This window comes from Diceros bicornis, chromosome 34 (genome assembly GCF_020826845.1).
Source record: "Diceros bicornis minor isolate mBicDic1 chromosome 34, mDicBic1.mat.cur, whole genome shotgun sequence".
NCBI classification, from domain to species: Eukaryota; Metazoa; Chordata; class Mammalia; order Perissodactyla; family Rhinocerotidae; genus Diceros; species Diceros bicornis.
In genome coordinates, this window is record NC_080773.1 from 24,066,050 (window position 1) to 24,090,647 (window position 24,598).

At 57.9% G+C, this 24,598-nt stretch overlaps 2 protein-coding genes across 2 annotated transcripts; one reads left to right on the forward strand and one right to left on the reverse strand.

Moving 5' to 3' along the window:
• Positions 1–180: 180 nt before the first annotated feature.
• SYNGR4 (synaptogyrin 4) lies at positions 181–8,137 on the forward strand. The gene is made up of 4 exons (XM_058529740.1): positions 181–389; positions 5,921–6,158; positions 7,416–7,555; positions 7,864–8,137. Exons 1-4 carry the CDS (start codon positions 297–299, stop codon positions 8,095–8,097), a joined length of 705 nt encoding a protein of 234 aa, XP_058385723.1. The 5' UTR covers positions 181–296; the 3' UTR covers positions 8,098–8,137.
• A 3,126-nt stretch (positions 8,138–11,263) lies between these two features.
• Positions 11,264–18,349, reverse strand: KDELR1 (KDEL endoplasmic reticulum protein retention receptor 1). The gene is made up of 5 exons (XM_058529739.1): positions 18,099–18,349; positions 17,361–17,461; positions 17,005–17,163; positions 12,998–13,250; positions 11,264–12,013 (listed from the first exon to the last, which is right to left on the reverse strand). The coding sequence occupies exons 1-5, from the start codon at positions 18,187–18,189 to the stop codon at positions 11,979–11,981; spliced, it is 639 nt and encodes a 212-aa protein (XP_058385722.1). The 5' UTR covers positions 18,190–18,349; the 3' UTR covers positions 11,264–11,978.
• Positions 18,350–24,598: the final 6,249 nt, after the last annotated feature.

A 24,598-nucleotide genomic window follows, 5' to 3' on the forward strand; every position in this document is an offset into this window, starting at 1 on the left:
AACTCATGGGACCCCCAGCAGCCCTTCGCCCCCTGCCCCGACTCCTAAGAACGCCGGCAGACCCCTCACCCCACACAATCCCATTCCTGGGACCCCTCATTTCCGCATCCCGTGCCCCCTACTCCTGGGGGCAGCCCCTTCAACCCGCACCTCCCACTCGAACCTCCCGCCATCCGTCTTGTCTTGCAGCAGCCGAGCCCCAGGTGGGCCTGGAGCCTCTGGACGGCGGCACCCAGCAGGCAGCGCCCAGCATCCCTGCTCCCACCTCCAGGGGCCCCGGGAGCAGAGCGACCGCCATGCACATCCCGGAGAGCCTCCAGGACCTGGCCGACAGTGAGGCCGTGCAGTTTCTGAAGAGGCCGAAGACGATCGCGCGCATCTTGGCAGGGGTGAGGCCCTCCTGCGGCCCGACTGCCCCGTGGGTGACGGGACACGGGAGTTCTCACCTCTCAGACACAGTGCGGAGGGCGTGGGGTGCAGGAAGGGGCCGGGGGTGGGGCAGGGAACAAAGCAAAAGGGAGCTAATAACTGGAGTCACCTGTCGCCGGAGGCGCTGCGCTGTTCTGAGCACTTGCTAACTCTCACAGGAAGAAACAGCCCTTCGAAGTGGGGGCTCTGAGCCCCATCTTTGAGATCAGAGAACCGAAGATCAGAGAAGTTAAATCATTTCTGTAAGGCTGCGTTGTCCAGGGGGGTAGCCACAAGCCACCCGTGGCGATCGCTATTTCCATCTGAACTAATTAAAAGGAAATATTCCCGTTGCTCAGTCACGGCGGCCACATTTCGGGTGTTCGACAGCCACACGTGGCAGGTGGCTCTCCTATTAGCGCAGATCCGGAACGTTTCCGTCGTGGCAGAAAGTTCCATTGGACAGCGTTGGCGAAGGTCACACAGCAGGAGGCAGGGCCGGGATTCAAACTGGGGTCTGTGAGATGCCAGAGCCCGTTCATTTCCCACCTCTCAGACGCGGGCTGGGAGAGGAGCAGGGGCTGGGGCCCCCAGGAAGCAAGAGGCACACAGAGGTGGGAAGAGAAGGTGTGACGCAGACCTGAGACACCCGGGGTTGGTGGTCCCTGTGGGCCAGGCACTGTGCCAAGCAAGGACTTTGCGTGCATGTGTTTAATCGTCACCACATTCTTGAAGAGGCAAGACATCTGGGCTCCAATCCTCATTCCGCCCAGTCTTTGCTGTGTGACCTTGGGCCAATCACTGCTCCTCTCTGGACCTCGGTACATGAGGTCAGAGCTGCGACTCCGGGCTTTCAGCTCTGCTGCACCCACTGCCCTCCTTGGACAGAGCTGGAAACTGAGGCCCAGGGAGATGATGAGACTTGATCGGGGTCATGGGAGTAGGTGGGGTGCCCTGGATTGAACCCTGGGGTGCTAATCCAGAGTATCTCCTCCCTACCCTGTCTGGAACCTGTGGTCGGAGAAGAATCAAACAGGCCTGGCTTCGAATCCTGGCTCGGCCACATGCTGTCTGCATAGGGTGACGTATTTCTCCATTTGCCTGGGCCAGTCTTGGCATAATCATCTGTAGCACCACCGTTCATTCTCAAAAGTGCCCGGTTTTGTTTGATAACTTGCCTGTCACTCTGTGTCTGTGTGACCCTGGGGAAGTGACTTGATTTCTCTGAACCTCTGTACTCTCATCTGTACAAAGATGATGGGTGCCCTGGTCAGAGGAAGGACTGTTGTGAAAACGAAACAAGTTTATGCCTATAAAGTGATTGGCATGGGCCTGGCAAATAGTAATCTTTCCACAAATAGCAATTATTATCGGAACAAATCATGGCGTGTGAGCGAGGAGAGAGATGGGTGGCGCGGGCCCAGGGTGAGGGGGACTGTGTCCCTTGTTCTCACCCAGGGGAATTACGAGTTCTGTGTCCCGTTTCAGGTCCCTCCCTGGTGTTAGCCCTTCTGCTCCTCACCACGACCCTGTGACACGGGCATCATTACCCCTGTTTGACCCCGGGGGAAACTGAGGCTCACCGAGGTTGAGTGACTTGCCTAGGGACATCACCCAGCTGGCGAGCAAGTGGAAGGGATTCTCGTGCCTCCAAAGCTTCGGAAGGAAGGGCGGGTGGAGGGTGGGGAGGGAGAAGGAGGCCCAGCTGGTGTGGGCTGGGGTGGGGAACGGGGAGGGAAGGGCTGCCGACTGTGCCAGACGTTCCGGTCACAGACTTTGCCTGCCACCTCCCTCCTCCCTCCCTCCAGCCCTCTCCTCCCTCCCCCCTGGCCTGGCTCCTCAGTAGGGAGTCTCTGGGCAGCTGGTGCCCTTGTTCCTCTCACTGCCGCCTGCCAGCTGGTGCCTTCACTGATGAATCTTTGCTCCCTCCCTGGGGACAGGCCAGGGAGGGCGTGGAAGGAGGTGGGACTCAGGCTTCAGAGGGCTAGGGTCCCTCTGGCCCAGCTGAGCCCTGGGCTCAAGCCACAGCATAAGGTTTTTGGGGTCAGTGGACAGACAGCGCCTGGGCCTGGAAGTCAGGAAGACTGGATTCCAGTCCCCCCTCCACCGCTGATTGACCTTGAGAGGCCGCTTGCCCTCTCTGGGCCAATCATGAGAACTATCCTCAGGGCCAGGCCCCCACCCTGCATGCCCCTCTTCGCAGCACAGAGACAGACTGGGAAACCAAGGCCCCAAGAGCTGAGCAGTTTGCCCAAGGCCGCACAGCTGGCGGAGTCAGATGCGACCGGCTCTTTGCATGCCACCATAATGGCTTCGGTCTGTCCCCTGTGAAACAGAAACGAGTTAGCAGCATCCACCACGTGGGGCTGCTGCGAGGCTTCTAGAAGGCAGTGCCGGTAAAATGAACCCGGGCTCAGAAACCATCAATGGGCCTTCCCGCCCTTGACCTTGACCTGGTCTGCCTCAGACCAGCAGGGCAAGACGCTCCCCTTCTATGGACGTGGTTCCTCAGCTCCGAGATAGGAATGGATGTGAATGCCCCTGGTTAATGCCCAAGTGCTGGACAAAAGGAGAGACCTGTCGGGGCCGGCCCGGTGGTGTAGTGGTTAAGTTCACGTGCTCCGCTTCCACGGCCTGGGGTTCGCAGGTTTGAATCCCGTGCTCAGACCGACACACTGCTCCTCAAGCCATGCTGTGGTGGTGTCCCACATACAAAATGTAGGACTATGGGCACGGATGTTAGCTCAGGGCCAGTCTTCCTCAGCGGAAAAAAAAAGAAGGCACGTGTTGTTATTATTATTACTGTTATTCAGAGAAGGCAATTAAGGCAAAGGAGAGGGCCGGCCCCGTGGCTTAGCGGTTAAGTGCGCGAGCTCCACTGCTGGCGGCCCGGGTTTGGATCCCGGGCGCGCACTGACGCACCACTTCTCCGGCCATGCTGAGGCCGCGTGCCACATATAGCAACTCGAAGGATGTGAAGCTATGACATACAACTATCTACTGGGGCTTTGGGGAAGAAAAAAAGGAGGAGGACTGGCAATAGATGTTAGCTCAGAGCCGGTCTTCCTCAGCAAAAAAAGAGGAGGATTAGCGTGGATGTTAGCTCAGGGCTGATCTTCCTCACAAAGAAAAAAAAAACAAAGAAAGAAAGAAAAATAAATAAATAACGATAACATTTTAAAAAAAAAGGCAAAGGAGAGAGCAGGAAGGCCAGAGGCTGAGGAGTTTAGGGGTCCATCCTTTGCCTCCCCCACCCCCACTCTGAAGGGCAGGTCAAGGGCAAAGAAGAAGGGTCAAGGTGGTTCACTCTTTTGACACACATGTGCTGAGCTCCAATCTGGCGCTGGGGCTAGAACAGAGAGAAGGGTCCCATGTGCACCCTGTCCAGGGGGAGTTCAAACTCCCCTGAATTCCCTTCCCCTCACCTACTCCTCTGCTTAGGTCCCCAGCATCACCGCATCCAATCAGTCACCAAGTGCAATTTTACGTCCTAAATATCGCTGGAGATTCCCCAGAGCTCCGGGCTCAGCTCAGACCTCAGTGTCTCTGCCTGCGCCTTCCCACCAATCTCCTCTCTGATCTGTTGGCCTCTTGTCTTGCCCACTCCAGTCCATCACGACCCTAGAGATCTGCTCTGACTCCCAGGTCTGAGCCTGGCAGTCCTCTACTCAGAACCCTTCCATGCAAAAAATTACATTCAAGTAAGGAATTTCACCTTCCGTGGCTCCCAAGGCCAGGCCCCCGGGTCTGGGGTTCGAGGCCTCTGAGGGTCTGGCTGCTGCCCACTTTCCCAGCCTCATCTCACACCTGATCCCTCAAAGGAGATTTCTCTCCAACCCCTGAAGGAGCCCCATGCTGCAGCGTCTGGCTGTTGCACACACGGTTTGCCCTGCCTGGAATGCCCTTCCTCCTCTGCCTGCCTGAAAAACTCCTCATTCTTTAAGGTGCAGCTCAGATCTCACCTTGTTTCCTCCTAAACCCAGCCCCATGACTTCAGTTTCAGCCCAAACCTTGACTCTCTCCCTGACCCCAGGCCCCAGCCTCCTCTCTGGCCTCCCAACCTCCAGTCTCACCCCCTCCAGTCCATCTCTAGTGGCCCCAGAGGGCTCTTCATTCATCCAGAGTTGACCCTGCCCCTCCCCTGCTCACAGCCCTCCCATGGTTCCCTATTGCCCTCCAGACAACCCCCATTCCTTAGCCTTTCTCACCCTGCAACGCTCCTTACAGGCGTCACCTCATCCAGGAAGCCTTCCTGGACCGAGCTCCCACCGCCCACCCCATACACACACCAGATCCTTCCATATCTGGCATGGACCTTGCCATGTAGCATTGTGACTGTCTGAGACAAATAATCACTTAACATTTTCACTGAATTGCATTGATAGGATCCCCTGCTCTCAAGGAGTCTGGTCCAGCCTGAGGCAGTAGAGGGGGGGTTATAGCAGACCCGGGAGCCAGACAGCTTCGCTTCAAATCCAGGCTGAGCGACTTTGGGCAATTCCTCCCCCTCTCTGTGCCTCAGTTCCATGATCTAAAAAACAGGCTGTTAGTAGTGCCTGCATCCTAGGGTGGTTGTAAGGATGACACAGGCTACTGGTTATGAGGTGCTCTGGTGGGGTTTAATAAATAAACACCGTGGCAGACAAGCGTGCTGTATGCAGCGTGCACAGATGATGGACAGGGCTAGCATCTCAGTGAGGTTGTATTTGCTTAAAAAAAAAAGTCCTGAAGCAAAAAAAAAAAAAAAAAAAGCAAAATGGTAATATTTGTTAGGTACTGGATGTTTGTCACATTTCTCTCCAACTTTTCTGTGTCTTTGGAATACCTCACAAATATATTTTTAAAAATGGATAGGAATTAGCTGAGCCGGGAGGGAGGAGGAAGTTGCAGGCAGAGGAGGAGCTTGAAGGCAGAGAGAATGACCATGATGGCAAATACTTGCTGAGCTCTTCATGTGTCCTGGGCACTGTGCTAAGCATTTTATATTGGTACCTGGGTTTGGTGGCAGGTACCTGTTTGGGGAGGCAGAAGGGGAGCCTGGGAGAGAGGCAGAGGTGAGTGGGGAGAGACGAAATTAAAAGAGAGAGGAGAGCAGAGGCCACGCAGGGTCGCAACAGCCAGGCTGAGGGGCTGGGACTGTCCCAGGGGTGCTAGGGAGCCATGGGGGGCTGTGAGGGAGGAGGGGCAGGGTGTGGAAAGACCCCTCTGGGGCCGTGGAGAATTGGACTAGAAGGGGTAAGACTGGAGGCAGGGAGGCTGGGGAGACGGAGGAGGCTGAGGCGAGGGCCCAGGGGAAGGGGCCTGAGCTAGGATAGAGAAGAGGCGTGAGGGCAACTGGAGGGACCGGGCTTGAAGGCGCTGAGGCTGTGACAGGGAGGGAGGGTCCAGAACCGTCCAGTGGGTGTAGGGCAGGGCCCGCCGTCCACAGATGGGGGACCCGGGAGGATGAGCGGGTTTGGGGCGACGCTGAGCTCCGCTCTGGCCCCCGGGAATCCTCCTCCTGCATCCACAGGTCTTCTCGCTCATCGTCTTCTCCTCCCTGCTGACGGACGGCTACCAGAACAAGACCGACTCGTCGCAGCTCCTCTGCGTGCTCAACAGCAGCAACACGGCCTGCAGCTTCTCCGTGGGGGCTGGCCTCCTGGCCTTCCTCAGCTGCCTGGGCTTCCTCGCCCTGGACGCCCACCAGAGCCGCCTCGCCAGCACCCGCTTCAAGACGGCCTTCCAGCTCTTGGACTTCATCCTGGCCGGTGAGCCCCTGGGGACACCCGCCGAGAGCTGCCCTGCCCCTACTCCCAGCCCCTGACTCCCCAAGGCCCCCAGGACACCGCCCAGCCGGCCTCCGACTGTCCTTCACACGCGACCCAGAGCTTCATCCCTCCCTTCTTGCAGCTCTTCTACACCCGCTGTCTCCTCCAGGGGAATTGTTCCTGTCCTTTAGACTCAGTGGCAGGGTCACCTCTTCTGACCCCCAGGCTAATTCTAGAAGCCTCCCTTCGGCCTGGCTGTTTCTTGGCGTTTGCCTCCCCTCCACAGAGAACGTTTCTTGAAAAGCCACCTGGTGGCAGGAGGTGGGGTTCAGAGCACGGAGCCAGCAGACCTGGGTTTGGAATCTCAACTCCAGCGCCTCCTGGCTCTGGGGGCCTGAGCCGGTCTCCTCCCCTCTCTGAGCTTCAGGAGAAGCCGGGATGAGAGCCCCCACCTTGCAGGGTCTTTGTGAGGATGAAATGAGAGAAAGGAGCCTGGAGTAACGTTGACATGTACTGGGCACGGAGTCAAGGGCTCCAGGTGCCTGCTCTCACTTCTTCCTCAGACCCCCCCGAGGAGGTGAGCCCTGTTCATATTCCCACTTTACAGAGGAGGAAACCGAGGCTTGAGGAGGGTATGTAACTGGGCGCACAGCTGCTGAGTGGCAGATCCGGGCTTTAAAGCAAAGTCTCGCCTCCTGACCGCTGCTGGCACCCTAGATAGAGCCTGGCACACAGTAAGCGCTAAATGAATGTGTGCTCCTTTTCCTCAAGCCCCGGGCTGCTTCCTCTCAGTCTGGCTCATCTCAGCTCTTCCCCTTCCTCCTCCTTCCCTTCCTCCCCCTCCTCCTCCCCCTTCCTCCTCCTCCTCCTCCTTCCCTTCCTCCTCCCCCTCCTCCTCCTCCGCACAGGGCCAGTCCCAGCATCTCAGGGCTGGGAGGGCCCTCAAAGGTCACTGAGTCCAGGGCAGGCCAGTACAACTTTCTGTGAGGGTGGGCATGTTCTGTACCTGCGCAGGAGCCGCTGGCCACCTGTAGCCACTGAGCGCTTGAAGTGTGGCCAGGCGACCGAGGGGCTGAATTTGTTTTTACTTCTATTTTAATTGAAATGTAGACAGCCACCTGTGCCCGGTGGCTCCCGTGGTGGACAGTACAGATGGGAGAGGCCACGCAGGCAGCGAGACCCCAGCCCCCCGCTTTCCACAACCCTAAGCCTAAGCCGCCTCTCCCCCGCCCCTCTTCTGTCCTCGCGACCCCCCAGTCCTCTGGACAGGCGTCTGGTTCGTGGGTTTCTGCTTCCTGGCCAACCAGTGGCAGCACTCGCCACCCAAAGAGTTCCTCCTGGGCAGCAGCAGCGCCAAGGCCGCCATCACCTTCGCTTTCTTCTCCATCCTCGTCTGGGTGAGGATGAGCCCCGCCCCAGGCGCCCTCTGCTCCCGCTGAGCTCCCCTGGGAGTTGGGGTGGGGTGGTCCTCCCAGGGCCTCAGCTAGCCCCTTCCGTGCCTTTGGGCAAATTGGAAAGAAGGTGCCCCTCCTCTGAGCAGATGAGCAGACGTGGCCCAGCATTAGGGACTGTGCCGGGAGCCCGTGTCCAGTGAGCAGGGGGCACAGCCATACCCGCAGCTCCATCCCAGGCCAGTCCCCAGCCTGGTCCCTCTCCTCCCCTGCCAGCCCAAGCCAGCCCTCAGCATGCCCTTCTCTGCCCACAGATATTCCAGGCCTACCTGGCCCTCCAGGACCTCCAACATGACACTCCCGTCCCCTACAAGCGCTCCCTGGATGAGGGGGGCGTGGTGCTGACCTCCCTCTCCCCGCCCTTGGCCGCCAGCCCCGTCAGCACGCCCGCCACCGGCCCCAACAACCTGAGTTACGCCAGCTCCACCCCGGCCCCCTACCTGACCACTCCGAAGGCCCCTCGCCTCGCTATGATGCCCGACAACTAGGCATCCTCCACAGCAGTAAAGAGAATCCTCCCTCCCGAAGGGCTTCTGAAACAGCCCTCTGTCCTCATGTCTGTTCCTCTCTGGTCCCGTCAGTGGCCAGGGGCAGGGAGAAATCCTTCAAGGTCACCTCGGGGGTCTCTGCAGTGGGTGACATTTCCATGCCGCCTCCTGGACTCTCCATCTGGGTACCATCGCGATAGTGGCAGATTAGAGGTGGTGACAAGGGAGCCCTTCTTTCAGGCCTGTCACACGCAGAGCTCTTTACTCGTCACACTGGCCACAGGAGGGAGGCACGAGGCGCCCCATTGTACAGCTGAGGAAGCTCGAGTTCAGGGAGAGAAAATGCTTCTGCCCATGGAGACAGCACTAAGAACCGAGGCCGACACTGGGACCCGCCCTGTCGCTGACGCCAAAGCCCACACCCTTCCCTCACCCCAGTGACAAGGCACCCAACTCAAAACCATGCCCTGTGAGGAGTCGTTGAAGGAACAGGGGATGCAAGTCCATGAATGAGATCAGGGGAAATCCTTGCCTTCAAATATTTAAAGACTGTCTTGGGGAAGAGAGGGATTTTATTCTAGAACCCTGAAGGTAATCGGGGACTTGTGCACAGGCCATAGAAGGCTCCTGCCTTTCGGGGCCAAGCAGGTAACCCCAGTGGGTGAAGCGCCCACTAAGGGGGTGATGGGGACGGGGGCTGTGTCCAGGAGGGCCTGCCTTCACTCAGCACCTAGCATCCAGCACCATGGGCCTGGGGTATCTAGACCAGCACTGTCCAACTGAAATATAATGCGAACCACAGGGGGCAAGATTTTAAATTGTCTAGTAGCCACATTAAGAGAAACAGAACCAGGGGCCAGCCCTGTGGCCTAGTGGTTAAGTTTGGCATGGTCCACTTCAGTGGCCCAGGTTCGGGGGTTCGGATCACAGGCATGGACCTACACCATTGTCAGCCATGCTGTGGTGGTGACCCACGTATAAAATAGAGGAAGATTGGCAACAGATGTGAGCTCAGGGCTAATCTTCTTCAGCAAAAAGAGAAAGAAAAATAGAACAAAACAAGTGAAATTAATTTTCATATATTTTATTTAACCCAACATATCCAAAATATGTTCATTTCAACATGTCATCCATATAAAAATTAATGAGGTATCTTACATCCTTTCATACTAAGTTTTCAAAATCCATTATGTATTTTACACTGACAGCACATCTCAATTGGGACTCACCACATTTCAAGTGCTAATGGTCACATGTAGCTAATGGCTACCATATTGGACAGTGCAGCTCTAGCACCTTCTGGCTCTTCTAGAACAATCAGACATCTGTTTCTGGAATTAGTTGGCAACGAATGAGAAAAAAATTTAATGTTATGCAGGCCGAACAAAACAGGGGCCTGCAGAGCATTCGTTTACAAACCGGACAAAGGGGTACAAGTTGTGGGGAGTCAAATGTGGGTTCCATGGTCCCCTTTTTGAGGCATCCCATGTGGCGGGCCCAGTGCTCAGTTCTGGGGCCACAGAAATAAACAGGACACGGTCCCTGTGGGCATCGGGAGAAAAGGGCAGCAGTGGAGTGGAGAGGGCAGCGTTCTGGCGTGGGAAATGGGAGGACTCCAAGCTGTCGTCCTCACCCTGTCGCCAGCTGGATAACCTGGGACGTGTCACTTAATTTCTCTGGGCCCGAGTTGTGTTGGCTGTAAAACTACAGACTTGGACCAGATTGTGATTGATGGTTTTCAGACTGCGTTCAAAGAGGGGCCACCTCCCAACCCACATCACCCCAAGCAGCCCTGCTCCTGCGTTTCCATATGAGGCTTCTGGACAAAATTCCTCTAACCACAAGGTCCCTTGGCTTCAAAGAAAGAAAAAACAGTTAAAAAAAAAACCCAGTGTGGTGGTTAAACACACAGGCTCCAGGGTCAGGTAGTTGGAGTACAAACCCCACCTCTACCACTCACCCCTCTAAGCCTCAGTTTCCTCCTCTGCAAAGTGCCCCCTCTTGAGGGGTGCCGTGAGCGTCCAGTGGGCTCATCCATGCAACATACATCGCCTGGTACTTATGAAACGCTCGGTAAACGCCAGCTACCTGCCTCCCGAAGCTTCCAGCGCCGTCCGACAGGAGAACTGGAGGCGGTTAAGGAGGGTCTTAGGGACTCTAAATCAGGGCTCAAAACTCCAGGAGCTTACAAGGGCCAGGGAGGTAACGCAAGAGGAAGAAATGGGCCAGCTGGGAGGCCAACCTGGAGGGAGACGTGGAAAATATCCCACTTTTCTTTTAACTCCACAAAACAAAAACCAAAAACAACAGTGTCAGCCCAGGAATAAATGGGAACAACCCCTCAGCCAAGTCCTGGGGACCGTGAGGAAAGCTCGCATCCCACCCATTCAGCTCCAGCCATCTGCTGCCACCCAGAAATGAGGACCCGGCTTTGTCAGATTGATGGATTTTTTTTCAGGAGAAGCCAGAAATTCAGATTTTAATGTGAAAATCTGGTTTTCAAAGGCTGGCAACCCATTTTTTTTTTTTTTAAGAAAACGGAGTGGAGCAACAAAATGCCAAATGAGATTGTGACAGGGGCTGCCCACTGGTGACCTCCAAAACACACTTTTTTTTTTTTTTTCCCCTGAGCAAGACTGGCCTTGAGCTAACATCTGTTGCCAATCTTCCTCTTTTTTTTGCTTGAGGAAGATTAGCCCTGAGCTAACATCTGTGCCCATCTTCCTCTATTTTGTACGTGGGTCGCTGCCACAGCATGGCTGACGAGTGGCGTAGGTCTGCGCCTGGGATCCAAACCTGCGAACCCGGGCCGCGGAAGCGGAGCGTGCTGAACTTTAACCACTACACCACGGGGCCAGCCCCCAAAACACACACTCTTGAAGGTCCTCTGCAACCCTGTGGGTTGGGAGAACTGTCAAGGAAGTGTGGCGCCAAGATAAGAATCTTCGAGATTTTTTTTTTCCAAAACCTCTTCCCCAGTGGAGCTGTGAGGGGTCAGGGTAGAGCTGAGAGTCTCAGGAGACCCAGTTTCTCATCTTCCTGTTCCTCTCAGACCTCTGGTCGCCTGCGGACAGTCAATGGGGTAAAGCAGAAAAGCAGAGAGAGGGGCCGGGCAGGACCCCACAAACGCCAAGGAGAGAGGGCAAGGAGTAGCGAAAGGGAGGCATCATTTTCCTCAGTTTATTTCAAGAGAACAAAGAATCAACCATCAATTCTGTACAAAAACACGGCAGTAGAGTCATGGTGACCCTCGGGCCAGCCCCCTTCCCATGCCCGGCCACTTGCCCCCCCTAAATTGCCAAAAAAATGAGGACAAGACCAAAAACCCGAAACTCTGGAAAAAAATTATTGTGAAAAATCAGGGGAGACCTTCTCTCCCCTCCTCCCTCTCCCCAACCAAGAAGTTTGGGGTGCGGGGACCGTGTTCATGGCCATGGTGGGAGGCCGGGCAGGCGGGTGTCGGCAGATTTAGTGTTTGGCAACCAGTGGGGCTGGGAGAACGATCTAGAAGGGAGCCGAGGGACTTGGGGGAGGGAAAACACCTCCGACCCTGCCCCACCCCACAGGACACCAAAAACAGTTTATAAAAATCAGGGCCAGAGAGTAGAAGAGAAAGGAGGCATCAGAATCAAAAACTAAACAGTGGAAAGATTTTTTTTTTTTTCTTCTCTAAAAGGCAAAAAACTACAAACAGCCCAGGTCCTGAACTCCCCACGATGTGGGTCCTCCACCGCCCCCCTGAAACCCGGCAGGAGGGGGGATGGGGAGCGGGGAGAGGTTGGTTCTTAAAAAAGTCACCCCTGGACGGGAAGCTTCTTCGTCTTTTGTCGCCTTCCTCTGCCTCTCGCCGCTGCCGAGGAGAGGGATGGCGAGAACCAGGGTTACGCCGGCAAACTAAGCTTCTTCCCCTTCAGGACTGGGAGGAGAGAGAGGGGGCAGGCATCACCATGGGGCCCCTGCGGAGGGGAGGGCTTCCCACCCCCAGAGCAGGGACTTGGCCACTGGGCTGGGCAGAGATGCAAGGAAGGTTGTCCCCAGGACCCCGCATTATCAACTGGGGGGATCGGCCTGAATTACTATGGGGTGGGGCTGGGGGACCCTAGTCTCGTCCTAGGGGCTGAGCAAAGGAGGCACGAGGCCCCATTTCTTCCAGTGCTGGCTGCTCCTCTCCCACCCTGAAGGACTCTCAGGCTAGAGGCCTTGGATCTTGGGGGCCACTGGGGTCAGAGAGGTCTGGCAGGGCTCCAGGCAAGACCACCCCCTCCCACCCTCCCAGCCTCAATCCTGAAGGGCTTTGGGCTGCCTCCAGGTCTCTGCCCTCCTCTCCCCTCTTTCCTTCACACTGACTGACTCCTAATCTCTCATGTCCCTGCTTTAATCATCATCTCCTCAAAGAGGCCCCTCTGGCGAGCCCCCATGCAGAGGAGCCCCCTCCACAGTTGTTCACTAACACATCCCTGGCTTCTTTCTGTCATAGCCCTTCTCACTATTTGCCATCATCTGTCTTTACTTGTCAATCGCCATCTCCCCCCAGTAGAATATAAATATAAGGGGAGAGGAGGGCCATGTCCATCTTTTTTCCTATTGCTGCGTCCCCAGAGCCTAGCACCTGGCCAGGGGCACAGAAAGTACTCAATATTTGCTGGTTGAATGAATGAATGAATGAATGGGTCCCAGTCCTCGAAGGTGAGGACAGAGACCAATGAACAGAGAGGAGACCCTCCCTTCTCTGAGCTGGCGCAGGGGAGATGCGGATTCTGGATTTTTTATGGGTGTGAGACTGAAACACTATGGATCTGGAACCTCAGGGCAGGAAGAGGGCTTAGGACAGATTCCGAGAGAGGCTGAGGAGCTGGAGAGGGAGCAGGATCCCTTCCAGCCAGCCCCCCATGCCGGCTACCTTTGGTGATATAGAGGTAGAAGAAATCGCAGTAGAGGACCGTCTGGACCAGGCCCGCCACGATGGCGATGAGGTCGAAGAAGCCCTCGAAGTGGTAGCGCCAAATCCAGTTGAAGAGATAGAGCGTGCGGTAGACGCCCAGCGCAAACAAGTAGTGGCTGGTGATGGTCTCTGCCTCGCCCGTCTTGCTCACCATGAACAGCTGTGGCAGGATGGCCACCGACTCCAGGTATATGGAGAAGGTCCAGAGGATCTGCGGGGAGGCCGGCGAGTGGGGGGCAGAGGGCAGGACGAGGCAGGAGGGGACAGGGTGGGGGAGAAGGCAGAGGACAGCATGGTGGTTACAGAGGCAGTGATGTTGGAAAGAGGGGAGTGGGTACAGTGACCCCTGCCGGGCACGCTTACTGTGTGCCAGACGCCGCTCTGCCCGCGTGATGTGCATTCCCCCACTTAATCCTCAAACGACCCCACAACGTGAGGGAGGTGCTATTATCAGCATCCTCATTCTACAGATGAGGAAACTGAGGCCCAGCGAGGGTAAGAGACTTGCCAACGACCACGTGGCTAGTAAGCGGCAGAAATGGAATTCGCACTCAGGGTTCAAAGTTGGTGCTCATGGGCACTTTGCATTTAAGCCTCTCCAAAAGGCAGACCAGGTCGGAATCTTGGCTCTGAGACTTCCCTTCTATGAGACCCGGATTCTCCGAGCCTCCACTTCTTGATCTCTAAAATGGGGATGATTTTCCTGCCCTTTTAGGGGCGACGTTCAATATGTAATCTTTAGAGACATAAATCAGAAATCAGACTATGGCACTCCCTAGCTTAGCACCCTCCAGTAGCTACTTCTTATCATAACCAGAGTAAAATCGAAATTCCCAACCTCGGCCTTCAAGGCCCTCCCCAGTACAGCCTCCTCTCCTACTCCCTCCCCTCGCTCTCAGGGCTACAGCCACCCAGGCCTTCTATCCGGTCTTCCAACACACCAAGCTCCTTCCTGCCCTAGGGCCTTTGCACTTGCTGTTCCCTCAGCTCTTCCCCCAGATTGTCACATTCTGCCTCTTCTGCCTCCTTCCAGCCTCAGCTCATCAGTCACTTCCTGAAAGAGGCCTCCCCTGACCATCCTCCCCCCAAGGACTGTCACATCGCCCCATCTTATCTCCTTCCTGGCAGATCTCACCAAAATGTGAGCCAGAATGTGAAGCCCAGGGTCCTACGACTTAGTGACCCCCTGACTCAGTCATGCCCCAGCCGCCATTGAGGGAGCACTGGCAACCATCCCTCGTGAGCAGGACGGGGCATCGTAGGAGGGGGAAGAAGGACGGAAGACATGTGTCAGCCCCTTTTCAGTTCTCAGCTCCCTGAAAGTCCCACCTGGGGTGATCTGTCATCTGCAGACACACCGAAACCTCCCCTCAAACAACAAGGCCAGGTGGCAGGTGTGGCTCCTCCTCAGCTGTTTTGATTTGTGGGAAGGAAGTGGGGAACATGACGTATTCATAACAACTCACGCTTAGACAGCATTTATGACATCCACAGCACGGCTACACACACCTTATGGGTATTAACCAGCTTAAGTTTATTTTATTTTATTTTATTTTTTGTGAGGAAGATCAGCCCTGACCTAACATCCGTGCCAATCCTCCTCTTTTTGCTGAGGAAGATTGGCCCTGGGCTAGTATCTGTGCCCACCTTCCTCCACTTTATATAGCACGCCGCCACAGCATGGCTTGACAAGCAGTGCGGCGGTGCGCACGCAGGATCCGAACCTGCGAACCCTCAGGCCGCCGAAGTGGAGCACGCGCACTTAACTGCTGTGCCACCGGGCTGGCCCTAACCGGCTTATGCCTTAACTCTACGAGGTAAGTCCTATTGTTATCCCCATTATACAGATGAGGAAACTGAGGCCCAAGGTCACACAGCTAAAATGCGGGTAGACAGATTCCTACCCAGGAGGCTGGACTCCAGGGTTTGCTCCCAGCATCACCCAGAATCCTCCAAGGAGGCTCTTAGCAAGTCAGGTTAGTTGACACTCTCGAGAAACGTACCCATTAAATTGATGCACAGCCAACTCTTACCCCTGGGGTCACCCTTGGGGAATAGCACCACGACATAAGAGGAGATAGAAGGTCACCTTTTCATCGTGTTTACCTTATCTATTCATAACATCTGGATTTTTAAAGAAGAAGAGCTTTCTTGTACGATTAAAAAATAATTTTTTTAGCATGCACCATTTAATATCATGGGCTTTGAAAGCAGGCGGCCCTGGGTTCAAATCCGGTAAGCCCTCCCCTCTGAACCTCACCTTAGTCCTCCAAGAAATGGGGGTGAGGGCATCTGCTTCCCAGGGTGGCCGAGGGGTCAGACGGGATGACGACGCATTTAGAATGGCCAGCGCGGAGCAGGACACACAGTCGGTGCCAATGCTTTGCACAAGTGACCTCCCCCTTCTGAATGAGGGAACCACAAAAGCTGGAGTCAAGAGGCCTGGGGTCTGGTCTGGCCTCTTCCACCGAAAGCAAGCCCCACTGCCTCCCTGTGCCTCAGTCTCCCCATCTGCAAAACAGGCCCAGCTTGAGTGGTCTGGGCAAGTCGGTGACAACGATATGTTTGCAAAGTTCAGGGTCTGGAGACAAGCCCGGGGGTTCCCTCCACAGCATGGTGCAGCCTCCCTGGACATTTCTGGAACCCATGGGCTAAAGTCACCCTCTCTCAAATGTGTCTGGCCTACAGGGGGCTTTTAGAAATATATTTTGAATCTGCGGCCAAAATTTTAAAGCAAGATCTTGCAGGAAAACTCCTAAATTGTGGCTTCCGTTGAAAACATCAGCACTTCTGGCCACTCAGGGCCAGCTTCCTACAAGGCTGCTCTGAATTTGATCCCTGCCAGGCCCCAGGAGGCGGGAGAGCACAGACGTAGCACAGGCCCTCTCAAAATTCTTCCCAGGAATTTGTACAGGTCCCACCAAAATGCCATGCAAGAAAAACCACGACAGCTAACGTTTAGGAGCAAAAGTACCAGCATGGTGCTAAACACTTCTGTCACTAAACGAGCGTGGACACAGGACTTCCCACCTGACGCCAGATACTGCTTTATTTATTTATTTACTTATTTTTGTGAGAAAGATCAGCCCTGAGCTAACATCTGCCAATCCTCCTCTTTTTGCTGAGGAAGACTGGCCCTGGGCTAACATCCCTGCCCATCTTCCTCCACTTTATATGGGACACCGCCACAGCGTGGCTTGACAAGTGGTATGTCAGTGCGTGCCTGGGATCTGAACTGGCGAACCCCAGGCCGCCGCAGCGGAGCGCACGCACTTAACCGCTCGCCCCACCGGGCCGGCCCCAGGTGCTGCTTGACCAACATCAACCCTGCATTAGAACCCTAGGAAGTGGGAATTGGTCATCCCCATTTTACAGACGAGGAAACTGAGGCAGAGAGAAATTACACGGCTTGCCCAGCGTCCCACAGCTGCGGAGTGTCAGACACAGGCTTGAAATCCCTGCTTTCTGGTTCTAGAGGTTCAACCACCAGGCCGTGCTGCATTATCTCAGTAAATCCACATAATGACCTGACCTTGACTTTACACATGGGGCACAGGGAGGTCAAGGCAAATGCCCAAGGTCACGCTAATAGAAAGTAGCATATCTGGGATTCAAAGCCTGGCTCCAGAGCCCCTGTCCCAGTTCCCGAGGTATTCACTCAGTCAACGACCTTGGGCGAGTCATTTAGACTCTATGCCTCGGTTTTCTCATCTGTCAAATGGGGCTGCTGTGAATAGTCAGGAGTTAATGCAGGTGAGACGCTTGGAGCAACGTCTGGCACAGGGCGAGTGCTGCTCTTGCATTAATATCATCTGACCCCAGAGCCTGTGCGCTGAACTCACATGTCCTAAAATAAGGAAGTTTGAGCAAACCCTGCAGAAGGAAGCCCTTGAGAGGGTCCACTGTCCATAGCCGTTCTGCCACAGCCCATCCCACCACTACAGGGACCCTCCCAGGCTGCCTACCTCCAGAGGGGTAAAGTCATGGTTGACCAGGAATGCCAGGACGGCTGTGGGGACAACGAGGAACTCCACCCGGAAGGTATCATGGTTCCCATCATAAGTAGCTTTGAACTTGCTGTAAATCATCCAGACTGTGGTGAAGGAGCAGGCGATGTAGACCACCTGTTGAGGGGAATGATGAGGAGCGTGCTTCAGCTCGCAGCACAGGGCCTGCGCCCCTAATAGGCTGGGACCCAAGAGTCCAGGCCCCCAGCCCCTCCTCCCTCAGACCCGGGAGTCCGGGCCCCCAGCCCCTCCTCCCTCGGACCCTCACCTGGCTCCTCCTCAGGAGGGCTGGCCAGGTGGGGCCGAGCCCTTACCTTCATGCACGTGTTGTAGAGGGAGATGTAGTTGGTGAAGAGGTCCAGGTACCGGGCGGTGAACACTACAGCAAACAGGACCTGGCTCTTCCCCGAAATCCCTGTGGTCCAGAGAGAGAGAGGAGGAGGCTGGGGGTGGGCTGCATGGGGAATAAGCCAAGGCCCAGCGCCTGGCTCTGGAGCGCAGCTGTCCCCAGAGGCCTCCCCAGACTGCCCCGCCTGAGCAGGGCCCTTTCCCACGGCCCACAGCCAGGGGGCAGCCCGGGCCCCAGAGCTACTCCAGCCCGCGGCTCTGTCCCAAGCTAGGCCTCATGGCCACCCCGGGTCCCCTCGGGGTCCTCCTACACTCCAGACCCAAGGTGAGGCCTCGGGAGGACCCCACTTGACCTCAGCCCCTCAAAACCGGTTGCTTCCTTCCCGCTCCCTTCCTGGCTGCCACGGTCCACGTCACCAACTCCCAGTCACCTCCCTGCCTGCCACGGCTCCCTGTTCCCAGCCCCGGAACCGGGGGGCCGCCCACAGAGAGGCTGGGGAAGGCTGAATTGGGGGCCTGGAGCCACCCTCACCAAACTGCATGCAACCCCAGGCTGGGGAAGGAAGCAGACCCCCTGGTGACCCCAGCCCTGAAAGCGGGATCCCCAGCAAGCAGTGGGAAGAGGGACCGGTCCCCCTAGTGCCTCCAAACCCTTCCCTGAGTCCTGGGATGTCCCCCTTCTCCCGCCCCGGTGGGCGTCTCACCGGCACAAGAGCGGGACTTCCAGATTTTGAGCAGTAGCAAGATGATGGCTAAGAGGTGGGAGAGGTCTCCCAGGAATCGGAAGAGATTCATGGTTGGGGGGGGTCGGGCAGGCTGGGCTGGAGGGAGGCAGGCTGGCGGGCGGCTGCCCCCTGGGGCTGCTGTTCTGGCTGGGCGGCTGGGCTGGGGGGCAAAGGGGGGCCCTCGGGTGGGCTCCGCTCCGGGGAGGGGGCTCTGGGAGGGGGAGCCGAGGCCGGAGCTGGTGGCCGAGCTGGAGCTGGGAAGAGGGAGGCGGGCGAGGGGGAGGAGTCCGGGCCGGGAGGCCCCGCCCCCGAGGGCGGAGTCCCGGCTCTCGGGCGCCCCCTACCCCGCACCTCCCGGCTTGCAGAGTCGGCGCTGAATGCACCACCAACGCCGCCTCCTAGGAACTTGCGGGGTCGCTGGGGTCTGAAACTCTCAAATCCGGCACCTGCTTCCCCAGGCAGTCTGTGCCTCGGTAAGGGTCGCAGCCCGGCCGCCCAGCCTCTGCCCTTGACAGGGATTCAGGAGGCTGGTCTCTGAGCTTTAAAAATCCTAGACAGGGATCCAGAGGCTGGGCTGCCGGCTTCTGTCCCTTTTCAGGGGCCTCCAGCTCCAATCCACCGAAAACACAAGAAAGCAGCCCCCAGCCCCTCCCTCAGACCCGGGAGCCTAGGTCCCCAGCATCTTCCTCCACCAGCACCCCGGAGTCTGGAACTCCATCGTCCTCCCTCAGACCCAGGAGTCCAGCCCCCAGCCCCTCCTCCCTCAGACCCAGGAGTTAGGGCTCCCAGCCCCCTCCTCCCTCAGACCCAGGAGTCCAGCCCCCAGCCCCTCCTCCCTCAGACCCAGGAGTTAGGGCTCCCAGCCCCCTCCTCCCTCAGACCCAGGAGTCCAGCCCCCAGCCCCTCCTCCCTCAGACCCAGGAGTCCAGCCCCCAGCCCCTCCTCCCTCAGACCCAGGAGTCCAGCCCCCAGCCCCTCCTCCCTCAGACCCAGGAGTCCAGCCCCCAGCCCCTCCTCCCTCAGACCCAGGAGTCCAGCCCCCAGCCCCTCCTCCCTCAGACCCAGGAGTCCAGCCCCCAGCCCCTCCTCCCTCAGACCCAGGAGTCCAGCCCCCAGCCCCCTCCTCCCTCAGACCTAAGAGTCCGGGCCCCCAGCCCCTCCTCCCTCAGACCTAAGAGTCCGGGACCCCAGCCCCTCCTCCCTCAGACCCAGGAGTTCGGTTTTCCTTCCTTGGGATTTAGGGTTCCACCTCAAGCATCCTGGTCCCAGGAGTCTAGATCCACCGTCCCTTCCTCCCTCTACGACCTGCTAATTCAGGCCCCAAGTCTTCTTCTGCCCTAATGTGAGCCTTCACCCTTGCTCTCCTAGACCCCGGCACATGCACACACACACACACACACCCGCTCTCGGCCTCCACCCTCAGAAGCCCAGGTGTCCTACACCACAGTCCATCCCAGCACTTTACAGAATCGCTGGGTCTGGCTTCTCTAGCAGGAGGGGCAGGAGCTGGGCAGCTGGCCTTGAGGGACCCTCTGGGGGTCTGGCTGTGTCTAGGAAGGGGCAGACACTACTTTCCTCCTGGATGTTTGAGTGCCTATGGGTGATGGAGGCCGAGGTCCCTCAATAAAACAAGGGGTACAGAGGTATTGTTTTCCTCAGAGGGCTGGATGGACTGCGTTCCTGAGGGTGACATCCGTGAGTCTTGGACTCATGAGCCCCTGAGGGTGTTTTGCACTGGGGGGGTGGGGTCTGAGTGCCCAAAAAGGACTCGGGCCTGGAGGAGGTAGCCCCAAGTATTGGGTACCAGTGGAGAAGGGAGGCAGAGGCCTGGACTCCTGGGTCTGAGGGAGGAGGGGCTGGGGGCCCGGACTCCTGGGTCTGAGGGAGGAGGGCGCTGGGAGCCTGGACTCCTGGCTTCAGTATGGAGACCTAGTTTGCAGGCCTGGCCTTCTGGGGCAATAGAAGCCAAAAGATGGGTGCAAGCATGGCGGAGACCAAAGTCCGGGAATGGCCTCCTGCTTCTCAGCCTCAAAGTCGGGAGGGGGCAGAGGGCAGCAGCCCCCAGGCCCTGGAGTCCAGGTCCGAAGCTGATGTCTCAATGCTGGGTTTTGAGTCCCTGCCCCCCCCTTCCCCCCTCCCCCCCCCACCCCGCTTCCTTTTTATTTGCATCCCCTCACTCTCTTGTCCCAGGAGGAAGGCAGAGGCTGGGAGCTGGAGGTGGGGGGCAGCCCCCTCCCCCAGCCCTGGCAGAAGGAGGGGTCCCCAGGGAGGCCAAGAGTGGGGGCTGTGGGTCTCCCGGCAGGGGCGGACGGGGACTGAATGTTAATCGCATCCCGAGTGAGTGTGTGTGTGCGAGAACAGAGCGAGTGTGTGAGTCCCTCCCGCTCTGGCTTCTCCAAGCCGCGGCTGCCGCCGCCACCCTCAGCCCGCCCGCAGCCTCCCTCGGCCACCGGTGCCCAGCTGAGGGGTGTCAGCCTGGGTGGGTCCGCCCGGCCCCCAGGGGTCTCTCGTGCGTCTGCCATCTGCCCGGTGAGGATCTGTGTGTCAGGGTGTCGGGCTGGGCTGGTGGAGGGGGGGTGTGTCTGTAAGGGCTGCGGCGGCAGAGGGAGGGAGGGAGGGGTCTGTCTCTCTGTACCGACCCTGAGATGCCTGCCTGGGTGTCGTGGGCCCCCCAGTTTCCTCCCCACAGCCCCCCAAACCCAGATGGATGGTGTGTACCTGGGCTCTGTGCCTCCTGCCTGCGTCCTGCCGGGCGTCTGGCATTCCCGGCTGCCTGTGTCCTCCTGTCTGTCCGAACAGCCCCAGACAGCAGTGGCAGCCCGGCCCCCATCGGAGCCCCTCTGTGTGTATCTGTGTGTGTGTGTGTCTCCCTCCTCAAGCTCCGGGGATGTTGAGGGGAATCCCAGGGAAGTGAGGTTGTGCGTGTGTGCGTGTGTGTCTGCCTGTGCTTGAGAGTGAGGGCACCAAGGAGGGGTCTGGAGGCAGCCGAGCGAGGAAGGGGCAAGCAGTTCCCCAGACAGGCGGTCTCCCGCCCCTCATACAAACACACACACCAGCCACCCGCTTCAGAGGTGACCCAGACAGACAGACAGACAGACATAGATGCTGGTGGGGGGGGCGCTGAGGCCACAAAGGGGGGGGGGTGCGAATGAGCCAGAGAGAGGCGGGACCGGACACATGGACCAGGGGAGGAGCCGGGGCTGAAGCGGCAGAGGGGGGCACCCCGGGTGGGCGGAGGGGGGATCCCCACGGGGTCAGGGCGGCGAGAGGACAGCCCGACAGCCTCCGCAATGTCCGGGGCCCAACTTCCAGCGCAACATGTGTAGCGGCGTCCTCGCCTAGTCTGGGTGGCTGCAACCTTGGGGGACAGACAGGGCAGGACGGGACCGAAGAAGAGGAGGGCGAGCTGGAGCCAGGGACAGGCAGGAGGTCCCCGCTGCTGCCGCCACTGCCACCGCCGCCGCCGCCGCCGCCCCAGGGCCTGCCCCCCCAACGGCTCCCTGAGCCCTCCGCCGATCTTCGGGTCGCTGGACTCCGGGTTCCGGTCCTGGCCTCCCTGAAATTGCCCCCACAGAACAGGGTCATGAAAAGGTAAGGCTGGGGGAGGGGATGCAGGCGTGGGGGTGGGGACAAGGACCCCCCAGATCTAGGACAGGGAAAGTTGGCCAGGGGCCTCAGGGAAGGAGGAGGATGGCATGGCAAGCAGGGGTCTTGGCCCCCCTAGTTCCCTTGCCTCTTGGGGACTCTCCTCGGCCCCCTCTCCGTCTCCCTCTCTGAGCCCCTTTTTCCTGGGTTTCTACACCTCAGACCTCCTGACTCCCCATTTCTCTAACACTTTGCTCCCTCTCCCCAGCCCCACCTACCTGACACCCCATATCTCTCTCTATCCCCCATCTCTCCATCTCACCTTCCCTCTGCACCCCCCCTGCCCGCATCAGTCTCCCCCCTTGCCGGCCGTCCCTCTCCCTCTCTCCTCCCGCTCTCCCCTCCCTTCTCAGAGCTATGAGTCTGCTATTAATACCCCTGCCAAGGACCTTGAGGGCATCCAGGCCTCTGGCACCCCTCGCCCCAAGCTACCACCCCTTCCTCAAGGTTCTGGAATACCCTTCCAGCCTCATCTGAGTACCAGGATTAGGGTGGGGAGAGACGGGTGCTGGAGGTGGGGGGAACGGATGCCGTCTGCAGCACGACGCGAGGGGGGGGCGGGCTGTTGATCAAAGTGGCCTCTCATCTCTTCTGTGGTGGATTGGGGGGGAGCAACGGTGACAGAGACACCCCAAGAATCTCTGGCACCCTCCTCCTCCTCAGCTGGGGGCAGGCTGTGCTGTGTACAGGACCTGAGTGGGGAGACTGGGAGGCTGGTGCTAGGGGGGTGCCCAGGATGTTGAGACTGATGGGGTTTAAGACAAAAAGGGGGTCCTTAAGGGAGGAGAGGGCTGGGGGCCTGGACTCCTGGTTGCTGGGCATAGAAGAGGCTGGGGACCCGGACTCCTGAGTCTAAGGGCAGGAGCGGGCCAGGACTCCTGGGTCCTGGGGGAGGAGGGGGCCCAGGGCCAGGACTCCTGAGTCTTTATGGGAGAAGTTGGAAGATAGAGTTTCTGTGTCTGAGAAAGGGGCTGGGGCTCAGTATCCTGAGTCCCTTACAGGGCAGGGGACGGGGGTCTGGACTCTAGCCCCTTGGGGATGGAAGTGAGGACTGAGGCTCACGAGGAAGTGGAGATTGGAGGTCTGGACAGTGTGTTCCCTGAGGATGTAGGATCTGGGGATTGGGCCGCCAGAGTCCTCCAGCGGCTGGGGATGCCAATTCTCAGTCTCTGGAGGGGTGGGAGACTGCCCTCTCAAATCCCTAATGGGAGAAGACTGGGCACCCAACCTTCTGTGAAGGGTCGGGCTGGAGCTGCCCTCTTGGGCCTCAGCAGGGAGCAGGACCCTGGTGTCCCTAAGGGCAGAGGCCAGGCAGGGGTGGGTCTGAGAGAGGCAGAGGGGGGCTGAGGGCTTCCTGCCACTGGGAAGGGAGGGGAGAGCGAGTGTAAACCCCACGGGGGCCAGACCACAGCTGTGGGTTATTTTGGGGCAGAAGGGGGGCTATTCTGAGCGCTGGTTGAGCCAGCTGCTTGGGAAGGGCAGAGGAGAGGAGGAACAAGGAAGAGCTGGGATTTAGGAGGGATGGGCATGCTAGGAGCCCCCACCCCTATCCCTGGGGAGACAGTGGCCCAGGATCTCTGGGAAGGTGGGGGTGGGGGTGGGGGGAGGCCTCTAGGCAAAGGAGGGGGAGTGGGCCTTTCGCCACCCTGGCTGTCTGTAGGGTGGACAGGGCCTGTGCTACCATGGCAACTGGACAGGAGTCTGATTGACAGCCAAGAGAGAACCTTTCCCTGTCTGAACCCTCACCCCTTCAAGAAGCCCCTAGTGCAGGCTCTAATCCCTCTCTAGGAACCAGGAGTCCAGGCCCCCAGTGCCCTCCCCTCTCAGGCCCAGGAGCCAGGAGTCTGGGCTCCCAGCCCCACCACCCCAGGCAGCTAGTATTCAACAGGGGACACAGGAAGAGACGCTGTATTTCCTCTAATTTACTAAATTGCTCTGGGCTGGGAGCCAGGGACCCCGGCCCCCCAGCTCTCCACAGCTATGCCCCTCAACCCCGCCACGTAGCCTGGGCCCCCACTCTTTCTAGCTGTCATGGAGAGTGGGGAGACAGGGACAGGAGCAAGGAGACCAAAGTGGGTTGGGGGTTGTGGTCGAGGTGAGGGGTAAGGTCAGGGGGGCATTTTCTCTCCTTGGGATACCCCACTAATTTCTTTTCCTCTCTTTCTCTCCCCCCACACACCTGACCCCTTTTCCCCTTCTCATCTTTTTTCTCTCACTTTTTCTTCCTTTTATTTTTGATCCCTCCTGCCATTCGCCTTCCCGGCCTTCCTTTCATGTCTGTGCTGGACACCTCCCTGGTGGGGGTCTTGATCTTCGCCTTGCCTCGCTATTTCTGTCTTCCTGTGTTTTCTGTCTGCTCTGCCTGCCTCCTCCCTCCATCTCTAATTCTGCCTGTTCCTCCATCTCTTGTGTGTGGTGTCTCTTGGTGGCCGGGGGGGTCTCTGCCTCTGTCCTTCTGGGTTTCTTTCCATCTTCCTCTCCCTACCCAACTTTCTCGTCTCTCTTATCTCTCCCACCTTCCGTCATCTATCTCTGCATCTATCCCTGGCTCCCTGTCATTCCGTCCCTATTTCTGTCACTCTGCCTTATCTCTCTCGGCCTCCTCTCCCTGTCTCTGTCACTCTGAGCCTCTCTATCCGTGTTTCTCCTTCCATCCCTCTCCTTATGTCTGTTGCCCTCTCCCTGACCACCTCTCTGTTGCTGTTTGCGTCTCTCTTCCTATCTCCCTGGGTCTCTCTCTGCTCCTATTCTGGTCGCATCTCTGTGGGTCTGCTTCCCATCTGTCGTCCCCATTCCTACCTTGTCTATCTCTTCCATACCTCTGTATCTTCTCT